The sequence below is a fragment of the Oryzias latipes genome, chromosome 8 (genome assembly GCF_002234675.1).
Source record: "Oryzias latipes chromosome 8, ASM223467v1".
Taxonomy (NCBI): Eukaryota; Metazoa; Chordata; class Actinopteri; order Beloniformes; family Adrianichthyidae; genus Oryzias; species Oryzias latipes.
In genome coordinates, this window is record NC_019866.2 from 13,201,232 (window position 1) to 13,224,243 (window position 23,012).

Consider the following 23,012-nt stretch of genomic DNA (forward strand, 5'->3'; position numbering starts at 1 on the left):
CTTAATTTTGTATTAATTTTTTTTCATAATAAAAACAAACTTTCTAGAATAGATTACATTTTGGTTGAGCTAGTGCAACATAAAAATGTTGATTTTTGACTTACTGTGTACAGTATTAATATCTAACGTCCATTTATTCAATTCAATTACCCATGTACAATATGTTTATGTGGTTATATGAGTGCAATATAGGGTTTTCGTGTCCTATATTACATCACTCTATGTTCAATAGTCTTCTATTATCCTTCAGTGAAACTGAATGTACACATTTCAGACAATAATTAGTTTTGCTTTTTGTATTTTATATTTACTCTGCGTTTCAGCCCGATTTTTACATATCCTTTTAAAGACCTTGATTTTATTGTGCGTAAATGATAATAAAGAAAATTCTGAGTCTGACATAATTGACAGAATCCCAGTATAGATTTGAACCAAAAGAATAAACAAACCAAAACTATGTGAGGAATTCCCTAAGTTGCTTTATTACTTTCCAACAAACAATGATTTTGACAGGTAAAAAAAACATTGACAACATACCAAGTTGATCTTTTTGATTGCTCCTGTTATGAAAAAACAGTTTAACCTTAGTTATAAAAATAATTTAAAAAAATGATGGCCTATAACATTCCAAATTATGACTCCTATTATATTACTGTACAAAAACATTGTTAAAGGAATGAACTTTATCAAACATCCTTTTTATATCAGGGTACAAGTTTGCAAATTTCAATAGTTCTATGCAGTTTTCGAAGTTTCTTGTAACAGAGGTTTTAGTTTATTATGTTCTTTGGCGAGAGCTCAGCAGTGTGGAGTTCACCTCTCATCTTGCAAAGGTTTAGCCTTTTCTGGTCTTGCTGCAGTTTTTCTACTGTTTTCCATCTGTGTGAAGGTCATTTATACCTTATTTTGGCTTCAGCTGGAAGAAAAAAATGAGATTATTGGAGCAGAATCAAACAGATGTTCATGGCGCGGACAGAGCGTGGCATCTCAGATATAGGAAAATGTCACTGAAAATTACTATAACCAGAAATACATTTGAAATAAAATACAAAAAAATTAAAAAAAAAAGTTCAGATCAATTCTTTAGAGCCATTTTTTTTAACTCAAAAAAGAGACCGACCTATTTTGTAGGTCCATGTGTGAACTGGGTTTTATCTTGAAGACTCCCACTAATCATCCTTTGATCTATTCTCAAAGAGTTCCCAGAGGTCCTTTATTTATGTTTATGCCATCTTAGACAAAATCCAGTAGTACCGGTTTGTTGTTTTCTAGGTCATAGTTTCTGCAGAGCAGCAGTAGTTCAGCAGACATTTGATTTATGGGCAGGACTATTGGTGCGGAGCTACCCCGCCCCCATTCCCCTCCCCGTTGCTCAGAGCTCAGAGCATGGAGCTTGTGGCCCGCCCAGCCTATTTTCGAAATCACAAAAAAGCTCTTTTTCAAACTAGGAATTTTTTAACGGCTCCCGATTCACAACAATTTGAATAAAGAAATACTCAGAAATGCATTTTTAAGATGAATTGTGTTAATAAATGTCCTCCATCATCAGAAAAATGCTAAAATAACATCTGAAAAACAACCAAAAACACAGTTTTCACCAGAGTGGGTCTTTGATAAAAATATGCACCGATTTTTCTAGGACAAATTTTTACAGTCAAACCAAAAGACATAAACTCGTCTTTCTAAGTATGGATATTAACCTTGAGTTCCCCGCACAGTTTCTCCATAGAAATTAGGTCCACATATTTAATGAGTATGTCATTTTAGCATAGAAATATGCAATTTTAGCCAATTTTTCCAAGAAGACCTGAAGGGTTTGGGGTAAAAGTGAAATAGGGTGTTTATTTTAGACACTTCATTTTAGACACACAATTTATTTTATTTTATTTTAGACACACAAGATTTCTAGAGTTTCTTAAAAGTTTTGGATAGTCTGCACTTTCAATAACAAATACCGGTACGTTTTTTAATCTAAATTGTTATATGTACTGACACTCTTAATTAGTGTATCACAGAAAACATTGAATACTTCAAGACAGTCTGTTGTGGATGTTATTAGATCTCATGTTGTCTCTTAAGTGTAAATTATGGATCACTGCATAACCAGCACTATTTGTGATCAGATCCATTCAGGTGTCAATTAATGACCATAATTCCAAGGGTTTACCAGTGTAATCCTGCGGGGACATGGGCCTGGATTGGATCTTCCTCAGGGCATCTATCCATTCCCTCTGCTCCTTCTCCTGCTCGCACATTAACACAAACTGCCGCGCAGGCGTGTCCACCATAATGCCATGCTTCCATTTGTTTCCTCGAGTGCTTTTTGGAGCAAACGCAGCCACTGAGTAACTGTTGCTTTCTGTGCCGATGAAAATGACCCCCAACTCCTCTGCGTCCTGCATTCCAATCATAAAAAGCACATGCAACAGATTGTAAATGTACCTCCAAAACCTTGAAAGAATAAGACACACACGTTTCCGTTATTTTTTGTTACCAGTTGATCTTTGAAGTAATACAGCTTCCTTGTTTGAGAGTCCAAAACAAACCATCTCTTTTTGAATTGTTCTTTTTGCTGCAAGGAAGTAAAACGTTAACTCAAACACCGTTGAGGCTGGCAGCCGTCCAAAACATCACAGCGCACCGTTGGCGGTCTCACAGACAAAAAAGCTTAACAAAATTGAATGATGCAGACAAAAGGAGCAACATTTCAACAATCCTTTTGCAGGAGACCACATGGCCTTTTTCAAACTTACATTTGGCCCTGTCTTTTCCATGTATCCCTCTTTAAGGTAGTTTCTTGTTATCTTTGGTACCAACTGAAAAAGACACAGCATTGGAACAGCTTTTCGTTTTTTACCCAAAGCACAAAAAACACCCCAAAACACAAAAGTCTCCATAAAACGAGCAAAGTCAAAGGTAGTCGTTGGGTAAAGGTTTTAGGTGAATTCTTAAAAAAGAGCCTTACTTCTTTGTCACTTCCAGTTGGGTATGCTGTCTTCAGGTATGAATAGCGAGCAGCACGTATCACATTGTACCATGTGACTATATCCTGCAAACAAAAGGACAATTTTATTCCTAGAACTTGTGGAAAATGTGTGTCACTTTTCCTACTGGGAACATCATCTCACTTCTGGATTTTCGTGATAAACAAAAAGGTTTCTGGTGTTGTGTTCAGTCTGGTAGGTGATCTGAAGCCCGTGAGGGTGTCCGATCTTTTCCGTCTGGAATGTGGCGTTCAGGTCTTTGATAAAGATTACAGCTTTGGGGCCTTTGGACTCCTACACAACAAACGAGCAAATGTTTCAACATGAAGTGCTTAGCAAACACACAATTTCTGTCAAATGTGTTGGGTGTGCTGTTTTCTATCAATATTTTACAATTTGTTTAAGATTCCTCAAGACTCTTTGGCTGCTTGGCTCAAAACTTTATTCAAATTTTTGCTAAAGTAGTTGTTGAACTGGCTTTTTAAAGACCAGGGTACAAAACCTATAACAGTATTTTGACTAAAATAACATTATTCCGTATTTTGAAAAATTCAATTTAAACAATTGAACAAAATGCAGTATAATAATATTATTCCGTATTTTGAATTATTCAATTTACACACTGTTTGCTGGTCGTGTTTTTCTTTGAATCGACTGAATGGAAATCACATGGATGTGTTTTGATTCCATGCACAATGTAAAGTAATTCAGCACAGGTTCTATGTTTGTTTGTTTATTTTTTAATAATTTTGCAACTGTTCTTATGAGATATTTAAACTAAATAAATTATTATTATTTAATAAATAAAATAATGGTAGAGTTTTTCATTAAAAACGTAAAAAAAAAGAAACTGTTTTTTGGGGGCTGAAAAACCAACAGAAAAGCTATTTTATTTTAGCCGGAAAAGTAATAATTGCCTGAAAGGAAAACCATTTAGTGGATTCAACATTGCCTTTTTAAGTGAATAAAAAAATTGAAATGTATCAGTTTATCAAATTTAGCTCAAAACTGTAAAGTTGTGCATTTTATCCTGAAAGGTGTTTTACATGATTGTAAAACACCCCTTCAGAAAATGAAAGGGGAGAAAAGTATGAGTCTATTTTAACCTTTGTTCATATACCTGGTCACTCATCTGACATGTAAACATCTAAAAAAAAGTATGTTTTTTTGTAAACATTCTCTGCAAAATCTAAAAGATGCTAAACTATATCTATGTTAAATGTTAAGTTACAATTTGTAATTAACTAAATGTAATTAATGATAATTATAACAATATAATTAATTAGATATAACACATCTCTTGATGGAAGAATGTACAGTGGGGCAAAAAATTATTTAATCAGCCACCAATTGTACAAGTTCCTGCTACGAAAAAGCTGAGAGAGACCTGTGATTTTCATCATAGGTATACCTCATCTATGAGAGACAAAATGAGGAAAACAATCCAAAAAATCACTTAGTCTGATTTCTACAGAATCTATTTGTAAATTATGGTGGAAAATAAGGATTTGGTCGCAGACAAAAAAAGCAAGATTTCTGGCTCTAACAGACCTGTAACTTCTTCTTTAAGAGGATCATCCACTCGTTTCCTGTATTAATGGCACCTGTTTGAACTCGTTATCGATATAAAAGACACCTGTTCACAACCTCAGACGGTCGGCTACTTAGGAATGGGATCCTTTGGTTCCCGTGATGACTCTGGAAGGTACACTAACAACCGGAGACAAGATTTAAAGAAATCAGCAAATCGAGGTTGGACGCAAAAGCAGCGGCGGGTAGGCACAGCTGTGTTGTGACTGGGAAGGAGTGGGGAGACGATGGGGGTGTGCGAGTGAGGATAGCATGGAGATGGGCTTCGGGATTGAAACAGGGAGGGAAAAGAGGGTCATAGTTTTGACGGAGCTGATGCTAGAAGAAAAAGAAGGGCAATGTCGAATGACAGTGACGAAGACGGAGGGGATGAAGAGGGAGGGGATGGCTATAAAGTCATTCTGAGGTTTTCTTTAAAAAATACTAGGGCGGGTTCTTTGAGCCTGATGAAACTCACAACTATTCTTAAGAATCAAGTAGGGGATATCAAACTTGCTAGAGTCTCGAGAGATGGGAACCTGTTTCTAATAGATACTTAGTGGATAATAGAACCTCGCAGAGAAGTGTGATTACCCCTGTGGTGTTTTCAATTGTGATTAATGATATCTATAATTCCATTGGATGTGAATTTGGGAAGGCATTATATGCAGATGATGGAGCCTTGTGGTGGATACAGAATGTTTGTGATGTGGAGAGAAAGGTGCAAGAAGCCATTACGGAGGTGGAAAACTGTTCCTATGATTGGGGCTTCAAAGTTTCAGTGGGTAAAACAAAATGCATGGTTTTTACTGGGAAAGGGAAAACTGTTGTAAACGTAAAATTTGATGGAGAAGTAATGGAGCAAGTGCATAGCCATAGGTATATTGGAGTTACATTTGATACAAAGTTGAAATGGAGATAGAACATTGATAGTAAAGTAGGGAGATGTAAGAAAGTCATAAATATACTGAGATCCTTGAAAGGCACTGGGTGGGGAGCTAGTGCACAGGCTTTGAAACAAATATATATCACAATGATTAGCTCAGTTATTGATTATGGAATTATAGTTTACAATTCAGCTTGCAAAAGCTGTTACATAAGGTGGCGGTCATCCAAAATCAACCCTTAAATTGTATGTGCTGGGGCAATGAGGTCAACTCTTGCTGTCGTTACAAGTTGAAATGGGGGAACTCCCATTAAATCTCAGATCTAAACAACTTCTGCTTAATTATTGAGTGAATATTCAGGGTTGTGTAGATGAAGATCACATGGTTTGAAGAGCTAGTGCTCCCTGTTGGGAGAGTGGTAGTGGGAAAAACAAAAGTGTTGTTTGGATCTAGAGTGGTGAGAGTAATGGAAAGACCCAAGTCAAGAAGATTTTGAACCCTTCATTTTTTGCAGTTGACATGTTGGCAATGTAATTTAGTTTACTCTGGTTGGAACAGAATGGAATTGGTGATGAAGTAATTTGCTCAGACTCATGGTTAGCATTGATGTCTGTGAAATCTTTTTCTTCCGAAAGCAGGTCAGATCTAATGTATGACATTTATGAGAGTCTGTTCAGATTGGAGAAATTGCAGATCAGTATCAGATTTATATGGCTACCAGCATATATGTAGGTGGAGGGAAATAAACATCACTGCTCTAGAGGAGATCTGCATGGAGGAATGGGCCAAAATAACAGCAACCGTTTGGGAAAACCTTGTAAAGACTTAAAGAAAACGTTTGACTGCTGTCATTGCCAAAAAAGGGTATATAACAAAGTACTGAATTGAACTTTGGTCATTGACCAAATACTTATTTCCACCATAATTCTTCAAAAATCAGACAATATGATTTTCTGTTTTTTTTTTTTTTTTTTTTTGTCTCTGATAATTGAGAGAGAGCGATATGATGAAAATTACAGGCCTCTCTCATCTTAAGTGGGAGGATTTGCATAATTGTTGGCTGACTAAATAATTTTTTGCCCCAGTGTAAACCCTTAGACTCACAAAACAAATACATTTAAACTCTGAACTGAACTCAACGTGGGCTCCTCAACGGACGGTTGTGTTTTACTGTATTGATCAGCCACAGCAAAGCCACCAGAAACTTACATCTTCCCTGTTGTAGTACGTCAGGGTGAACCCCCTCTCAGATAGAACAAACTTCCTCTTCAGAAACTGCGTGTTCTCTTTCCCTTTCTTCCACAATATTCCTTCGTAGAAACCTGATTAAATAAACATGTTACCACAAATATGTTTAAAAAAAAGAAACTGCAATGACTTTATTTAGTTCCTGTAAATTCTATTGCCTGAAAAAAACCTGTTCTTCTTGCTTTTCAGGAAATGTGTTTTAGACAGATTTTTTTCTAAAAGACGAATGTTTCTGTGGAGGGGGATTGTTACCTGTGGTGTACGGCGGAGGTGGGTACTTGGTTTCTCCTGTGAATTCCATTCTCTCATATTTCGCTCGAATCCACTGCTCCACCAGGACGCTGCAGACATTCCAAGTTTACAAAAAGATTCTTTTTTTACACTATGAGCGTGCACATGTGCCATGAGAGCATGATTCATAAAGCTTCCATCCAACAGCAGACAATCTGCCATATTTCACTTCTACAGTCTGTAGTTGCACTTCTCACTCGCTGAAACGCCCTGTCAGCAGGATGCTCCACTGCATGTGTCAGAGCTAAATATAACATCAGCGAGACATTATACAATCACCCAAAAAGCTTCTGTATCAAATACTTACTTGCAGTCACTCTGACAGGGTTGATAGTAGTATGGTGGAACAGCTTTCTCATATATGGCTTTGGCACTGGCATTGCCGTTAGATTTCATTATCTTCTCGGGACCCCAAAAGACACAGATTGAGATTTCAGAAACACACAAGTGCAATACTATTTAAAGATATAAAAAATAGCAGAGGGGTGGTAAAGGCATCCCATACCTCCACTTGTTTATCATCCCAGAAATCCAGCTCTATGGATTTGATCTGACAGGAAAAGCTGCGATGGATCCCAGAGCACTTCAGGCACAGAAACACTCCCAGTCTGTAAGATGCCCAGTCTGGATCTAAGGGGGGCATAAGAGAAGAACTGAGGTGGAGATCCTGTTCACACTGTTTATGGTAAATATACTTCTATAGTGCTTTACAACTTTCTTAGAAGGTCGACCATTGACACACACATACACACACAAATGGAGCCACACTATAACCACCAAAACATTGGTCCAAATGACCATCCTGCCCTTGTTTGATTATGGTGATGTCATTCACAGATCAGCTTAGAAACACTTGCTGAAATAATTTGGACCCTCTTTACCATTCTGCCATACGACTTACAAGAAATGCCCCATTCAAAACCCACCACTGTTCCTTCTTCTCTAAACTGGACTTCCTCATTCACGCGACGTAAAATCAACTGATTGCTGTTAATTTACAAACCTCTCCTTGACCTTTCTCCTCCTAATTTCAGCCAGCTTTTGCACATTTCATCCCCTGTGTTCAACACCCGCTCTGCAAAACTGGTTCTATTGACAGTTCCTAAATCATATTCCTCTTTGGGTTCTTTATCTTTTCAGCCTGCAGCACCCAGAGACTGGAATAATTTACAAGAAACCCTTAAATTGGACACTTTTATTTCATTTTAGTGATAATTTTAAACTCCCCTTAAGACAATTTGTTTTAAGTAAAAACGTTCCCAGTGGTGTTTAATCACGATTGTGAAGTTTTTAATCAACATCTCGCAACCTAAATGTCTTAAAAAGCCATATTTCGTGTTTATCTGAAGCGTCTGTTGCCAAAAAGGGCATGGCCAGAGTGCTGAGCTGAGTAGCCCCGCCCTCGACCCCCGCCCCTTCTCCAAACTGTGTCTTGTATGGGTGAAGAAACGACACTGACTGACAGTCTCTATTCTCAGAAGTTTATCTTTAGCGATGAAGAAACCAGGAATAGTCACATATTTTTGGTTCCAAATCGACAGTGTTTGAGGAACGTATGGAAAGACAAAGCCAATGTGTATACCAGACCCTGCTGTTTAATAAAATTACACACTAAAAAGAACTTTGATAAGCCCATGAAACATGCGTCCATCATTAAGTGGGATGGGGAGCCAGTATGCTCGGAACTCCTGAACTTTATGATAGTCTTCATATTTACCCTCTCTGGTTAATGCAAGCCTTTAAACTCAGTCAGAGAAGGAACACAAATGCAGAGAACACATTTCACGCACTTAGGTGCATGACAGCTAATGAAACTTTTACTTTAAGTTTCATTTTAAATATGTGCAGCCAACAAAAAAATCCAGTCTTGGACACATTTAAAATACGTGTACAAAACGCAGTAATGTACCATCTTCTCTCCTCTCTCCCCTCAGCTTGTGCATGCTGAACGGGGCAGATCAGGGAGCTTGTGTCAATGCACATGTTGTGACATCACAACAGCTCATTAATTTAAACTGAGCGCCTTTGCGACAGTCTGATTTGACAGCGATTTAAAAGGAGAAATGAAATGTTTTTGGGTTTTTTTTAATACATTTGTTCTGTACATGTCAAAACTCAAAAAAACTTTAAAGACTTTAAAGAAAAAAGTTGCTCAAACTTGGTTTTATAATTCTAATGATTTCAATAATTTTATTATTATAAGGATTGCCTGTGTTAATGCTGTTTCACCCTGATTTTTGGTTCTATGTGTAAGTCGTTATTTTTCATTTTTGTTCCTTAAAAGGTTGTGCCTTTTGCAGGCCACAATTGAAAATAGGAATTTCTTTTCTTAATTTGTCTTGCCTGGATAAATAATGGTTAAATAAATAAAAAATTAAATAAATTTATGGTTCAGTGTCTTGCCGAAGGAATACTTTGACACGTGGACGGGCACCGAACCCAAAAACTACTGCTCTACCTCTGCACAATCAGATAACTACTGTGATCACATCTGATGTGTTTTGATGTTTTTTTCAGAAGTGTGATAGCTAAAAAAAAAAACTGTGTTACATGAGTCAGTCTGTTATCAACTTCATTTAAAACTTTGTGTGCAAACAAAACCTAAGACTCAAACTTTTTAAATCGTGCAAAACATTTGTATTTCACAAAAAGAGAGGCTTTCATATACCTGCCATTGAGCTTTAATGGGTTTATATTTAATTTTGGAATTTTTTGTATCATCTAATATAACAAACAACAATATAAATCAGACAAATGACGTGGGAAGTATTCAAATTCAAGAATCAGTTTCAACCACATTCTTTAAAATCAAATTACAGCTAATGTTAGGATTTGGGATTGTGTGGCTTACATGGTGCTTCAACAATTGGAAATGGCATAAAGGTCAGATTTTTTGGTAAAGAGTGAAGTTGTGTTTGATCCTGATTCAATTTCAGTTTTATAAAATTAAAGCAACATTTGTCTTTTAAACTTCTGGCCAATCAGGACTAAACACGTTTAAGTAGACAAACAGTAAAACACATTGTTTACTTAAAATAACTTTTATTAACGTAAATAAATCTGATTGCAAAGTGAAGACTTGCAGAATTGAGAAGAAAAAAGGTCAAATGAATTAGGCATTACAAAGAGAGGAAGTAGAGAGCCTCGTGTTTACAGTAAGAGCTTTTAAAAGAAAAAACAACTAAGTTCTTTATCTGATATATTTTTGTAGGTAATTTTGACTCAGAAATACACAAAAAGTGTAATAATAATTTAAAGTAAGTTGTTTTGGCTGGTTATTTCTTTTCTTCGTAGAGTTATATCCATAACATGATCAACATACATTACATACAGAACAGATTCTATTCACTATCAGCAGGCAGAAGACCACCTACCGGGCGCGCCGCAGTCTGCGCAGCGGCTGTTCTCCGGCTGCTTCAGCAGATCCAGCAGGATCTTCTTGTTCCGTTCATGGTTTACCATCTCGCCATCTACAGAAAAAGCGCATAACGAACCGCAGCCCAGCCGGTAAAGAGTCTCCTAAAAGCGAAACCCCCGGCAGATGGAAGTTTTGGAAGCACCGCGGAGGCGCGCCGCCCTCGTGTGGTGCGCGTCACTCCGGAAACCGCTTCTGTGTTGAAGTTACTGCTTCATCAGTTAGACAGACGGTCAGTAAAAACAATGTTTTTATAGTAAGTGGTAAGACATCAATGCGCGTCTGCAGCAAGTGCACTGTCATTGCATTTGGCAAGCGAAAGAAGATTTCATAAATGACCAGTGAAAAGTTATTGAATATGGCAAGCAAAAGCTATCATTAATCAAATCATTAATCAATTAATCCAGGTTATTTATTCCTCTCATTTGCCACCCTCAATGACTTTCACTTTGTACTTGTCGCAGACACACATGTGGAACGCGTAAGAGTCAAGCGGCCAATTCTAATGAAAAGGCTGTGTGATTGTGAATTACTGTGAGCAAACATGCATTTCAATCATTGACTGTAAAAACAATGGACCGTCAACCCCCCGTTCCTAAATAGGAAGTACCATCACTTCCTGATGCGTATCTATAGCAACTACTGTCGCCATAGATACGATGACTCAGAGCGCCACGGACCAATCACATGGTGGCGCCCACATCAGGACGTAACGGTGAGGGATTCCGCCTCAGTTCGCGAGTTCTGGAGGTGAGGCCTTTTCTATGAGTGACGTCACACCTCTATTCATCTGTTGTTTGTAAACAGGTTTTCAGTCTTTCGCATTCAAAACTCTCGCATTCATGTACAGCTACGCAAGTGTTTACGACCATTTTCAGGATCTACATACAAAACATGGAGCCATTCAACGGCATTGCCAGCTCAAATCAGTCAAACTTTGACTAAAGACTCAGATTATGTAGTGTCGTGGAGAAAGTCACCAATCTCAAAGCTAGTTAATCTGGTGAACCCAAACACAGGGTCGACCAAGGCCTGTGTCCCCACGTAATATTAATTCATTTCTGCCATTGCAAGGACGCTAGCAATGAACTAAGCCGTTTCATGCCCAGATTGCAAGATTTGCACGGCCAAACACTTCGCTCAAAGACTTTTCCAACTGTAGGTGGTGGACACGTGCAAATAAATAGAAAAAGAAGCCTCTCCCTGATATCCAATTTGAATGCCATGGGTTTTTATTAAAGTCACTTCAAGAACGCACGTCAAATGCCCGCTGTGTCTGCAGCTGATTTATGATATCTTTTGCTTGCCATAATCAAATTTAGTAAAGATGAGCACATTCATTAGCATTTCAGCCACCAAACATTGGTCATACTGGGAACAAAAAAAAGATCATTTACAAGGAAAACATCACAATTTTAAATCCTTTATTGGTTCAAAAAACCAAATTTAAATTTGTACAAATTTGATGACTAAAAATGAATATAACGCATTTGTGAAGATGCTACTGGAGGGCAACAAATGCATAAAGAGCTGCCTGTGTTTGGAGAAAAAAAAAACTTTTAGACAAAAATATATATATATTTTACACGTCATCTCCAACAAATGATAAATATGTGACATTTGCTCATGGAAACAACCTTCTACTTGATAAAAGTTTCACAAAATCCCCATTGTGAAATTCACAATAAAACATTTGGGACACTGATAAAAATTGGACATTGTGAAATATAAAGCATTTAAAGCACCAAAAGATCAGTTAGGAGGTTTTTCTGTGCTCTTAAACTCAAGGCGTTTATCACGATAGGATTCATTTCCTTTGCTGATGTGACAGTCTTTGTTTGTGTGACTCAACAACCGTCCGTCACTCAACGCCCTGTAAACGTGTTCCTGTGTCCTTTCAAAATACGTAGGAACCTCCTTGAAAAACAATTACAGTGGATTAAGGAAAATCTTCAGCAAGGTTTTGTAGAGTTCCTCTATCAAGACCCAAGTGGATTGCATCCAAATAGTGCAGGAATCTGTAAAAACAGAAACAAAAAAAGGACACAAATAAATTAAGTTGAAGCTTTTAAGACCCACTACGATGAAAATTGTGTTTTGAACATGTTCTTGTAGTATTTTTCTCATGTATATAAGGAAAATTAGGCTTAAAATTGCATTTCTGAGTATTGCTTTATTCAAATTTTGAATCAGCAGACAAAAAATGCAATTTGAAAAAGATTGTATAGTTGAGGTAGAAAATACTGTGACCGGGTCACAAGCTCCATCCTGATGGATCCACTTGAGGACGACTAGATCCAGAGCTAGATGCACTGCTCCAATACTTTTCTGCATTTTCGATGCACCGGTAATGTGAGGGGCTGTGAACAGATGAATGCTGGGAAGTGGGGGCGGGTCTACTCTGCACCAAAGGTCCCGCCCACCTTTCTAGAGGTGAATTTCAAATGACCTGTTGCTGCTCTGCAGAAACTATGTCCTAGAAAATGATAGATTTTTTGGTTCATGGCTAAAAATGGCATTGTCAAAATGAAACCACTGGGAACACTTTTACAGTAGATTAAATGATGATTGGAGTGGGACTTTAATTAATCCCAGATCTATATATATATATATAGAAATCTGGATGTGATGCTCACCTCCGCTTCACTTTCCCTTGTTCTTTCAGCTGTTCAGATCTGCAGATGGTGCGAATGACCGGCAAATAATCCAGAGCAGCTGCTTGTCTGTTGCCAAGAGTGCCAAACACCCCTCCAAACATCAGACTCTCCATCAGCTCACTCCTCTGCTGGACCAGCCTGGAACACAGACATTATTGGAACTGTATTCTGAGGAAGCGTATTTTGAGCATCCTCATTTTGCTGTCTCTCAGACTCACTGTGGTTGACAGATGCTTTCCTGAGTGAAAGTCCAACCTTCCCGATGAGGAGCTAGCGGCAGGGTGACTTCAGCTGTGGCCTCCCGCTCCAGCTCCCCCCCCAGCTGCTGAACTTTGTTCCAGGCGTCAGCCGCCGACTCCTGACACTTGTGGAAGCTCAGAGCCTCTACAGCTGCCTGGATCTCCAAAGTACGGCTTTCCGTAATCCATCTCTCAGTGTCTGTCTCCGTCTCAACCCTCGGCTCGTCTGTCATTCCATCCTTGATGACTGCCCCACCTGGTGGCGTTCTTCTGCAAAGGTTTCCGCCGTCTGAGTAGTACAGCCAGGAATCCATGTAGGACATGTCGTCCATGAAGTCAGCCACTGACTGAAGACACTGTGAGACTGGAACACTTTTTATTCGCTCCTCTGGAGTTAAAGGTTTCCGTGTCACCACAGCTAAAGCGACCGCCTCTTTCTCTGCCTCTACTGTAGGAGAGGAAGTTTGCTTCACACGGAGGGATAGAAATCCATCTTCTGAGTCTGACTCGGACTCCAGCCTGTCCTGGTTGTGTAAAGAGACTCTCTTTTTGTTCCTCTTCATTCTACTGGACACTTTGATTGGACTGCTGCTATCCGACTCATTTGACTCGTCTACTGAGCTGGCGCTGGGCGGCGGGCCGTCACAGACAGGCGACGGCTGCTGTGGTGAAGGTCCAAACGGGCGGTTGTGTGGAAGAGAATCAGAGAGCTCAGGTCTGACGGGTTTAGAGACAGACATCTGTGTTTGAGGAAGAGGCAGCAGAGTCTCCAGGTTGGAATAGAGCAGATCAACTCCTCGCCGTTTGCTCTCCATGAGTAATTCCCAGTTTATCGGTTCTGTCATTGGACTCTGTTGAAAGAAGACAAAAGTGAAACTAAAAATCACATAAGGTCCAAAACCTCTGATTGCAACAATGGAATTTAATTTAATTCTAATTTAATTTAACCTGAAACAGAACATCACTGGGGGACCTTTCTGTGTGGAGTTTGCATGTTCTCCCTGTGCATGCGTGGGTTTTAACCGGGGACTCCGGCTTCCTCCCACCTTCCAAAAACATGCTTCATAGGTTTCTCTAAATTGTCTCTAGGTGTGAATACAGGTGTGCATGGGTGTGTGATATGTGACTCTGCGACCTTTTTATTGAGGGGTTTTACAGCCTTAAAACATATAATCTTACTTTACAGATTTCACCTATCGCATGCTTTTTTTATGGAATGTAACCCCACAATAAAAAACAGAGTTTGCCGCTTTTTCAGCACATTAAAAATGGGGTCTTTGCTTTGTTTCCCATCTTATGTTGACATTATTCTGGTTTAAGTCTTTTAAAAATAACCACAAACCTGCATCACATAAAGCCTACAGAACCATTCCGGTACTTCAGACCATATCTGGTCTCAAAGGAACTCTTGGGAACGTTGTGGTTTCAGAGGTTAGGCTTCGTTTTAACTTCATGCCTCTTGCTGTGTTTCCTTTGACTGTTCCTAACTTTAGTAAGTCCCTTTTTATTAAAAGACCAATTTCCTTCCCATTTTAGAAGAAACGTCATGTTCCTCTGTTTCATTTAATAATGACAAAAATGCTACATTTATGTCACTTTGACAAGATGTGAGTCTTTGACCTCCTCAAGGATTAAATATAAATTCAAGCCATTCTAAAAGTAAATGTGCATTTTGAAAAGGTGCTGTTCCATTTTCTAATGCCTCAAAAACACACAGCATTCTGGTGCTTAATGGAGGACTTACCCTGAGAAGTTTCCAAATGTCTTTGTCAGGTTCAATATTCAGGAGGCCCAGTTTGCTCTGGGTGCAGCCTTTCTCACACAACGGCAGAGACGGAACAGCCGCGGCACAGCCGGGTTCCAGCTTCGCTTTGGCTTCAGAGTACGAGAAAAGAAGTCAATTACCGGGAGGAAAAAAGGCTTTATCTGAAATTCTGTGCGACTCCTTACAGATGCTGTGGGTGTGTTTCTGTGTGTCTGCTGAGGGCCGGCCGTCTGCGCCGCTGCTCCAGAACTGGAGCTGCAGCAGACTCTGCCGGATGTCACAGCCGTTGAGTCTGAGCAGAGATCGGACGTCGGACGGGTCTGTCCGCACATCTTCGGCCAAACACAGCAGCTGCAGGAAGCCGCCAACATTCATCTGCAACAACAACACGGAAAATGAACGTCAAACGTTTCCAGGTTGAGTGAGGAACTCACGCCACATGGAAGAAGGTGATGCAGAGGAACCATGATTCACTCACAACTGAAGGCGGTTTGAAATGGACCTCCTCAAAGCTGCCGTCAAAGATGCTGCTGAAGGCAGGATCTGGAAAACGTAGAAGGACGTGCATAAACATCACCAGCAAAGAGTTTTAGCCAGCCGCTCTTCAGTCATACTCACCGCTGGTGGTGAGGATGACTGGCCTCTTGGTCGTACTCATGAACGTCTTGATGGCGGCTAGAAATCCGGAATCATCATCAAAAATAACATCGACTTCTTCAAAGAGGATAAGCGACGTGGCCGTCTTCTTGCTCCGTTCTTCACTGCTCTTATTGCTAGAAGTAGAATCTGATGATGATGATTTGGCTGCAAGATCTCTATTCTTACTTGCACTCTCAGTTGCTTTTAGGACTTTCTTGGGAGCAGCTTTAAAAAAAAAAAAAAAATGCAGAATTTGAGGAACAAACTAAGCTATTTGCAAAGATCATGCATTAAATGAGTTTTTACCCTTCTGTTCATCTTTTGTGGAGTTGGAAGACTCCTTGTTGGTGGATTTACCCACTTTAAAAAAGTTTGCTAAAGAGACTGGAGCCAGACCTCCTTTTTTGGCTCCTCTTGGTGACTGGGGGTTTTTCCTGGGAGAAGAGACCACCCTCCGAGGAGAGTTGCCCTTTCCTGAAAGTCGACAAAGCAAATGATCATTGTGGAGTCTTGGGATCAGGTCAGTGAGTCATCAGAGACAGTTGTTGGTGTGCATACTTGGAGAGGATCCGGGCCTGAGGGTCCCGGACGCGCTGCTCGTTCCGTAGCTGGTAAAGTAGGAGTGTTTCGGTGCACCGCGCCCCTGACTGTCCACCTGGTGCGACTGAGTCGCCTCCTTCAGTTGAGACAGAATGAGGCGGCCGCTGCGCTGAGAGGAAGCGTTCACCTCAAACACCTGAAGATGAGCGTTTCAAAACACACACACTAATGTTAGACACACTGTGGGACTTGGCTTTCAGAGCCAACGTTCAAGAGAGACGCATTGACACCTTGAAGCCAAGCTCTTGGGCACAAGCATAAACTGCAGCAGTCTTTCCCACTCCAGTGGGTCCGATAATAAGCATTGTGTTACACAACGTGTCCTCGCCGTACTCATCTGGACCATCCCAGTCTGAATCTGCGGATTAAAAACACAAGTTCAGAGAGATAAATTCATCCAAAAGGAACAACATTTTGAATAAAAGGGATCAAAAAGTCTCACCAACGTTGCCTTCTTCTGGTTTATTGCTTTTCTGATTTTTCTTCTCCTCTCGGTCTGTGCGAAGTTTCCATTCTTTAAGCCAGCTAGACAAAAGAAAAAAAAACACGTTTCTAAAGACGTAAAATGCCACTGGAATGGAAATTCATTAAAGTTCATCGTTTTTGAGCCATTTTAAAAATGTTGTTTCTGCAGAGCGGCTGTAGGTCTTTAGAAATTTACCACAAATGTTTAAAATTTGACTGTTTTTTTGGGATTGTTGCAGCGGAGCAACCCCGCCAACCCCTTTTCCATCCCCATTAATGAGAGCTCTCCCAATAGCTTACAGCCCTCACCTAACAATGCTGGTGCAACAAGAATAGATAGCAATGTTAGAGCTGCAGCTGTACGGATTTCAGCCAGATGTCAGCTCAGACGAGGAAAACAAAGACGTTCATGGATCTAGTCGTCTACCAGTAAAGGCATCAGAATGGAGCGGAGCAGGGAGCTTGTATTTTCTATGTAACAAATATGATAATTTTCAAACAGCATTTTTTTTGTCTTCTTCTGATGCACAACGATTTGAATAAAGAAATACTCAGAAATTTAATTTTGAGCTTAATTTTCTGTTTACATCATCATGAGGAAAATGCCAGTAGAACATGTTAATAACACAATTTGTCATTGTTGTGGGTCTTGTGTGTTTCTCTCACCTGTACAGCCTCTTCACAGAGGCTGGGTTGTCTATGATTTCACTGCAGAGCTGCGGCTGGTACTTGTCTGTCCACAGCAAGTCCTCCACCAGATCTAAAGAGCATGACGAAAAACAAAAGTAAGTCTGTGTTTCTGATTTTTAGAATGAACATTTTTACCAGCATAAACAAACCTTATTTCCCTTTCAATACCTTATTTTCATCTCAACTGGGAGTTTTTAATTTCTGATTCAAAGTCCTAACTTAGTATGTGGATCCGCACCTTTTTTCCTAGTGTCTTCCACCACAACCACATGGTCTGGTACAACCACACAGTCATCTTCATTCAAGGTGGCAGCAGACGTGGCCTTCTTCTTCCCCCCTTCTCCATCCTGTAGCCTGGACCTCTGAGACCGTCTAGTTTCTCTCCTTGGTGACTCTGGAGCAGCGGTGGAAAGGTTCTCTTCCGACTGGCTGGATTTCTGCTTCTTTGCCACCTTTGCTGTCGTTTCTCCTTCGTCACTCCTCCTCTTTCTCTTTCCTCCAACAGGCTGTGTGGAGCTTGAATTATCTTTAATCCCAGCTTTGGGTTCTAGTGAACAAAAACAACTGTTTAGTGACATAAAATAAAAAAATATATTTTGTTTTAAAAATGAATTTAAATAATTTTCAAACAATGATTAAAATCTAGGCTCTGTACTTTTGTTTCGAAGAGAAAACCAAATCTGACGCTTGGCACAGTGGAAGAGCGGCCAAACAAAGAAAAAATCTGATCCTGACCTGAAGGTGTGGACAGCAGCTGGTGGTCGGCACGTCTCTTCACTAAACGAGTTATACACATCTCTGCAGGAAAGTTAGGGTTGGAGGTCCTGAACTCCTCCACCAGCAGCTGACGGACACTTTCAGAGAACCCAGGTCTCCAATCCCATCTCTGGAAAAGTTAACAGTGAAAATCAAAGTTTGGGTGAAAAAGAAAATAAATGAAACAGAGGTTTAAGGAGGTTTGTTTTTTTAGGAAAGTAAACTCAAATAATAACTAAATGTGTCATCGTACTGTTTGGGCAGCGTTTCTGCAGGATGACTTTGTCTTCACACCAAGAGAGCCACTGATGGCTGGGAGTGGATTCAGAGTTTGGCCCCACGGCTCCTTCAGATGACTCAGCAGTGAAGACTCGGGCCACGGTAGATTCCAAAGAGGACAATCTGTCAATGCAAAAGCACATTCCGCTGTCTTATTTAAACCCAAAAGTCCACCGAGTCCCTTAACCACTACTTTACAAAAGAGGAGGGCAGCAGGCGCAACACAGCAGCTTACCGTCTGGTGGTTGTGTCGTGTGACTGACTGGCTGGAAGGACGAACAGGACACAGAGTAGGCTTCCTTGGAGGCCAACGTTCTGGCGATCTGTTTTTTAAAGGACTCGGGCAAGCCGCTTTTCAGGAACTCCCTGCGGGCCCTAAACTGACCGTCGTCCTTGGAATTTTCAGAGCCTTCACAACTGCTGTCGTCAAAGATGGAAATCACTGCCGATGGCCTCTGAGCAGACTTCTCCTGACCCGGAGAGGCAGATTTGGAGCCTGTCGTGAAGAAAACAGACTCTTGATTCACGAGGTGGTCAAAAACAATACAGGTATTCGTGGTGGTGAATAGACTACCTGGTGCAGCCCTGAAGTCTATTTTAGCCGGTGCAGCTTTTCCCAGAACATCATTCAGGCTTCGTAAAGCTTTTGGGGGCTTTTTCTTTTCAGGTGCATTCTGGGAGGAAGTGCTCTGGTCCTCCAGGCAGATGACAGAATCCTAAAAACAAAACAAATGAACCAAAAAAAAAAAAATTTAAGAAGATATTAGTTACAGACAAATCAGTTTGTGTAGAAAATAATCCCATTTTACTTATTCTTCTTAATCGTATAGATTGTGAGAGTAAATGCAATAATCTGAAGTAATAATATTTGACCAAATTTGTTATTATTGTTTTAAATGCATCTAAATTATTTCTACAAACTAGGTGATGTCAAACTCAGAAAGAACCTTCTTTATGAAAAATAACTTTACAATAGAACTTTCACTGTATTTATCTGGTGAAAATAACGTTTTTTGCTTCGTCTAACCTCATCTTCACAGTAGCTCCGCTTAATAACTGCTTTATTTCGCCCCGATCGCCTCACAGGTTCCTGTTTCACTGCAGACTTCTTGTTTTGCTCAATGACTTGTTTTGCTTTTTCCACCAATTTCTTTGCTTGTTTTCTTTTGTGAGACTCATGAGTGGCCTAAAAAACAAACCAGAACTGTATTACCTTTAAGCTACATTTAAACAAATTGAACTGGGATTCCACAAACTTACTCTAGATTTTTGAGAGGAGGCTTTGTCCACTTCCCCGTCATCCTCTGCCGCAGATCTATTTTTATTAACTCTACTAAATTTAATTCTTTTTTTTTTTTAGGAGAAAAGAAAAACAAAATTAGGGGGATGCAAATACTGCAAGTGTGAACAGAAAAAAAAATGCCCAAAAGCACCTTTACTTAAGGACAGTTTAAATGGATGCATCACCTGATTGGACTTTGCTTGGTATCTGGTGAGCTTATGATCTCTGCCACAAACACACAGTACTTGGACTTGCGTGTCTTGGAAGGCACCAGCTTTAGAGGGCTTTCCTGTGATATGGAAGGAGTCACGGCCTCATTAGACGCCTGTTGTCTCCTTGTTTTTCTGACAGGAGTCGTTGGCGTGCTCTGAGACGTTTGTCGAATGACGGCCTCTCGTTTGGATCTCCTCGTGACTGGCACAGGTGGAGCAGCTGCGGCGTCTGTCACATCTGGACCTGCAGGCAAAGTATTGGCCGCCTCGTTTTTCTCTGTAGCTTCAATCCTTCCCTTTTTCGGCCGTTTCTTTGTGGCTTCTTTCTTCTCTCGTTGGGTTTCCTCGACCGTAGGCTGCATGATCAGATCCTCACCATCAGCCGTTTTGCCTGCAGCATTCGGCGTTTTCTCTGCGGCTTCTTTCTGTTTACCTTGGCTCCTGACAGGTTTACTTTTGGGCCCATCCACGCCGGGCTGCTTGAAAGCTGCCATGAACTGTTTTCTCTCCGCTTCACTGCACTTTGGAGCGGATTCGCTTTCAAGCACAGAGAGCTCGAGATCTTCCTCCTGAAGAACCACGTTGGATTTCCGCTTCACGGTGGGAGAAGAAAGCTTGGGTCCTGAATCAGTGTGGGGAGATGTGCTGGTCTCTACGGGACTATTAGAGCTTCGTTTCTGGTTGAAGATTGAAGCCAGTTTTCCAACTCTTTTGACGTCTTCCCTGTCGGGTGAGATTGCGTGCACTTCTGCTTGTATGGTGACAGTTCGAGGCGAGATCTGCAGAGGAGACGCCAACAAATCTACGTGTTGTTCAGCTGTGGGGATATCCAACTGCTCAGCCTTTGTCTTCTCTTCTGACATCGTTTTAATGCCTTCATCATCGCTTTTGTTGTCTTCATTCTTGCTTTGACTGCGCAGAAACTCCTCGAATGAGATTTTGACCGTGCTGTCTTTAATACATGCGGCCTCTTCATCACTGGCCTTCAAACTAACATCACACTCTGCTTCTTTCTCTGGCTCGGAAGGATTTTGCTTCTTCTTCCTTTGTTTTTGTGAAGCTTTAGTAGATTTTGATTCATTTCTTGGAGTCAATTCAGAAGTTTGAAGTGCTGATTCAGACTTTATATCCTTTTTCTGAGGTTGATCGCTTTCTGACGAATCAACAGTAGACTGTAGATCTGCTGCAGAGTCTGTGTTTTCAGGGGCTTCTTCAACTATCATGCAGTCCACATCACCGATACTTTCAGCGGGTACGAGCTGCCTGGCACCTCTCCCACTCTTTTTACCACGTTTCTGAGACGGCGCTCTCTTTCCTTCTGACTTTCTTTGTTTTTCCTCCTCTTGAGACTCCTGACACTTTTCTAAAGACGGCTCGGGCGGGCATGTCTGTTCTTTAGACGAGGAAGCTTTTCGACAAAAATAGCTCATAATATTATTGGAGTGAGGAGGAGAAAAGGGTTTCTCCACCGGCTTAGGCACAGGAGAGAAATAGTTTGTGATTGGCTTGGCAGCAGGACCACCACTATCTTTGCGAGACTTCTTGCCAGGCTGTTGAAGGAAAGACAAAGTGATTATTTTTTTACGGTATAGATTTCAGTGGAAACAAACACAACAAAACAGCCTAAACACCACAACTGCCTATCATAGCCTTAATGCACAGGTCTCAACAATAGTTTTAGATTTATATGAAATATAACTGCATAACTTAGGGCCAAGCATGACAGAGTTCATAAAAATAATTATTTAAAATTCAAAGCAAAAACAAAATAAACAATTTGACAGATGTTAAGAACATGTGAGACAGACGTGCCTCCATGAATCAACTACATACATAAAATACATAACATGGATTCACAGGACACCCGCTGACGTATGACTAAGAGTTTATGGAAAGAAAAACCAGCTTGCTGTTGTTTCTCTACCTGGGTGTCAAAGTCCTCAATGACAGAGGCCATAGCCACAACACCAGCCATAATCTGACAGGACCTGAAGCAAAGCAAAACATAAAAACTGAATTAGAGCAAATATACACATACAAAGATACAAAAAAAAAAACTGCTGTTTTTTTATTTTTAATTTAAATCAAATCTTTTGGACGTTTTTCCCTAGTAGAAACAGGCAAGCCTTAGCCTAAAAGTGTCACTTGACTTGGACATACAGTAAAAAGGAAGCTAATGCTTAAACTTATCTGTTTAGGCAAAATTTTGGCCCATTGTTAGGTTTCATTTTTTTAGCAACCGTTTATCATGTTTCACAGAATTGTAAGGTGGGGTTTTTGGACGTTCATAAAAAATATATTTTTGAAAATATATCATCAGTAACATAATATGCCCAAAACTGAAACATTGTAAATAAATGCTAGCAATACTAGCCCATTCATTGATGTCGAATCCGCCACTTGTTTTACCTGTGAGGTTGTTTAAGCTTCTTTATATTGTTCTGCTCCAAGACCACTCCACCATTGTCATCGGTTTCACTGTAAAACAACAAGCTAGCAGATTTCGGCGAATAATAGTTTCATAGTTCCCGCGAAAGCTTCAAATATTTTACCGCCTTATGAGAAGCAAAAGGCCACCGTGTTCTACTCACGGTCTATAAAATAGTAAGCGCCCCAATTAGAAAAAAATATGTGTATATATATTCTCTTGACATAAACAGTCCATTCAAAAACGCGCCAGACTGACCGAGAGTGAAAAGCGCCAAATAAATGTGACCTTTGACAGGACACTCGTCCACCAATCACAAGACGGAGATCGATTTCGTCATATTGTGACGTAGTTTACCCCAAACAAAGATGGCGTGCGGACTTGCAATTTACTGATACTGAAACATTTAGAGCGCCCTCTAAAGACAACACTGTCGCAATGTTCATATGGGTTTTTCTGCTCCATCAGATTCGGAATTTTTTAAACCTCTGAATTTTTTTTTAACCCTTGATTTTCAAACAGCAAAATGTTATGCCCTGTTATTTTCTCTCTCAAATGTTTCAATATTTTTAATTTCGAGGCACAACATTTCAATGTCCTAGAAAT

At 40.1% G+C, this 23,012-nt stretch overlaps 2 protein-coding genes across 2 annotated transcripts; both read right to left on the reverse strand.

Moving 5' to 3' along the window:
* Positions 1–455: 455 nt before the first annotated feature.
* LOC101166303 (arf-GAP with dual PH domain-containing protein 2) lies at positions 456–10,575 on the reverse strand. Its single transcript, XM_011478272.3, has 11 exons — positions 10,354–10,575; positions 7,485–7,609; positions 7,287–7,378; positions 6,941–7,029; positions 6,650–6,762; positions 3,129–3,278; positions 2,966–3,049; positions 2,754–2,816; positions 2,495–2,572; positions 2,168–2,396; positions 456–916 (listed from the first exon to the last, which is right to left on the reverse strand). Exons 1-11 carry the CDS (start codon positions 10,439–10,441, stop codon positions 891–893), a joined length of 1,137 nt encoding a protein of 378 aa, XP_011476574.1. The 5' UTR covers positions 10,442–10,575; the 3' UTR covers positions 456–890.
* Positions 10,576–11,803: 1,228 nt separating this feature from the next.
* On the reverse strand, positions 11,804–22,699 carry LOC101166554 (ATPase family AAA domain-containing protein 5). The gene is made up of 22 exons (XM_011478275.3): positions 22,388–22,699; positions 21,903–21,966; positions 19,952–21,528; positions 19,745–19,829; positions 19,512–19,670; positions 19,059–19,200; positions 18,720–18,980; positions 18,459–18,607; positions 18,185–18,335; positions 17,688–17,996; positions 17,426–17,519; positions 16,737–16,819; positions 16,525–16,652; positions 16,253–16,430; positions 16,001–16,168; positions 15,674–15,919; positions 15,534–15,598; positions 15,241–15,430; positions 15,035–15,165; positions 13,270–14,141; positions 13,031–13,189; positions 11,804–12,412 (listed from the first exon to the last, which is right to left on the reverse strand). Exons 2-22 carry the CDS (start codon positions 21,951–21,953, stop codon positions 12,334–12,336), a joined length of 5,277 nt encoding a protein of 1,758 aa, XP_011476577.1. The 5' UTR covers positions 21,954–21,966; positions 22,388–22,699; the 3' UTR covers positions 11,804–12,333.
* Positions 22,700–23,012: the final 313 nt, after the last annotated feature.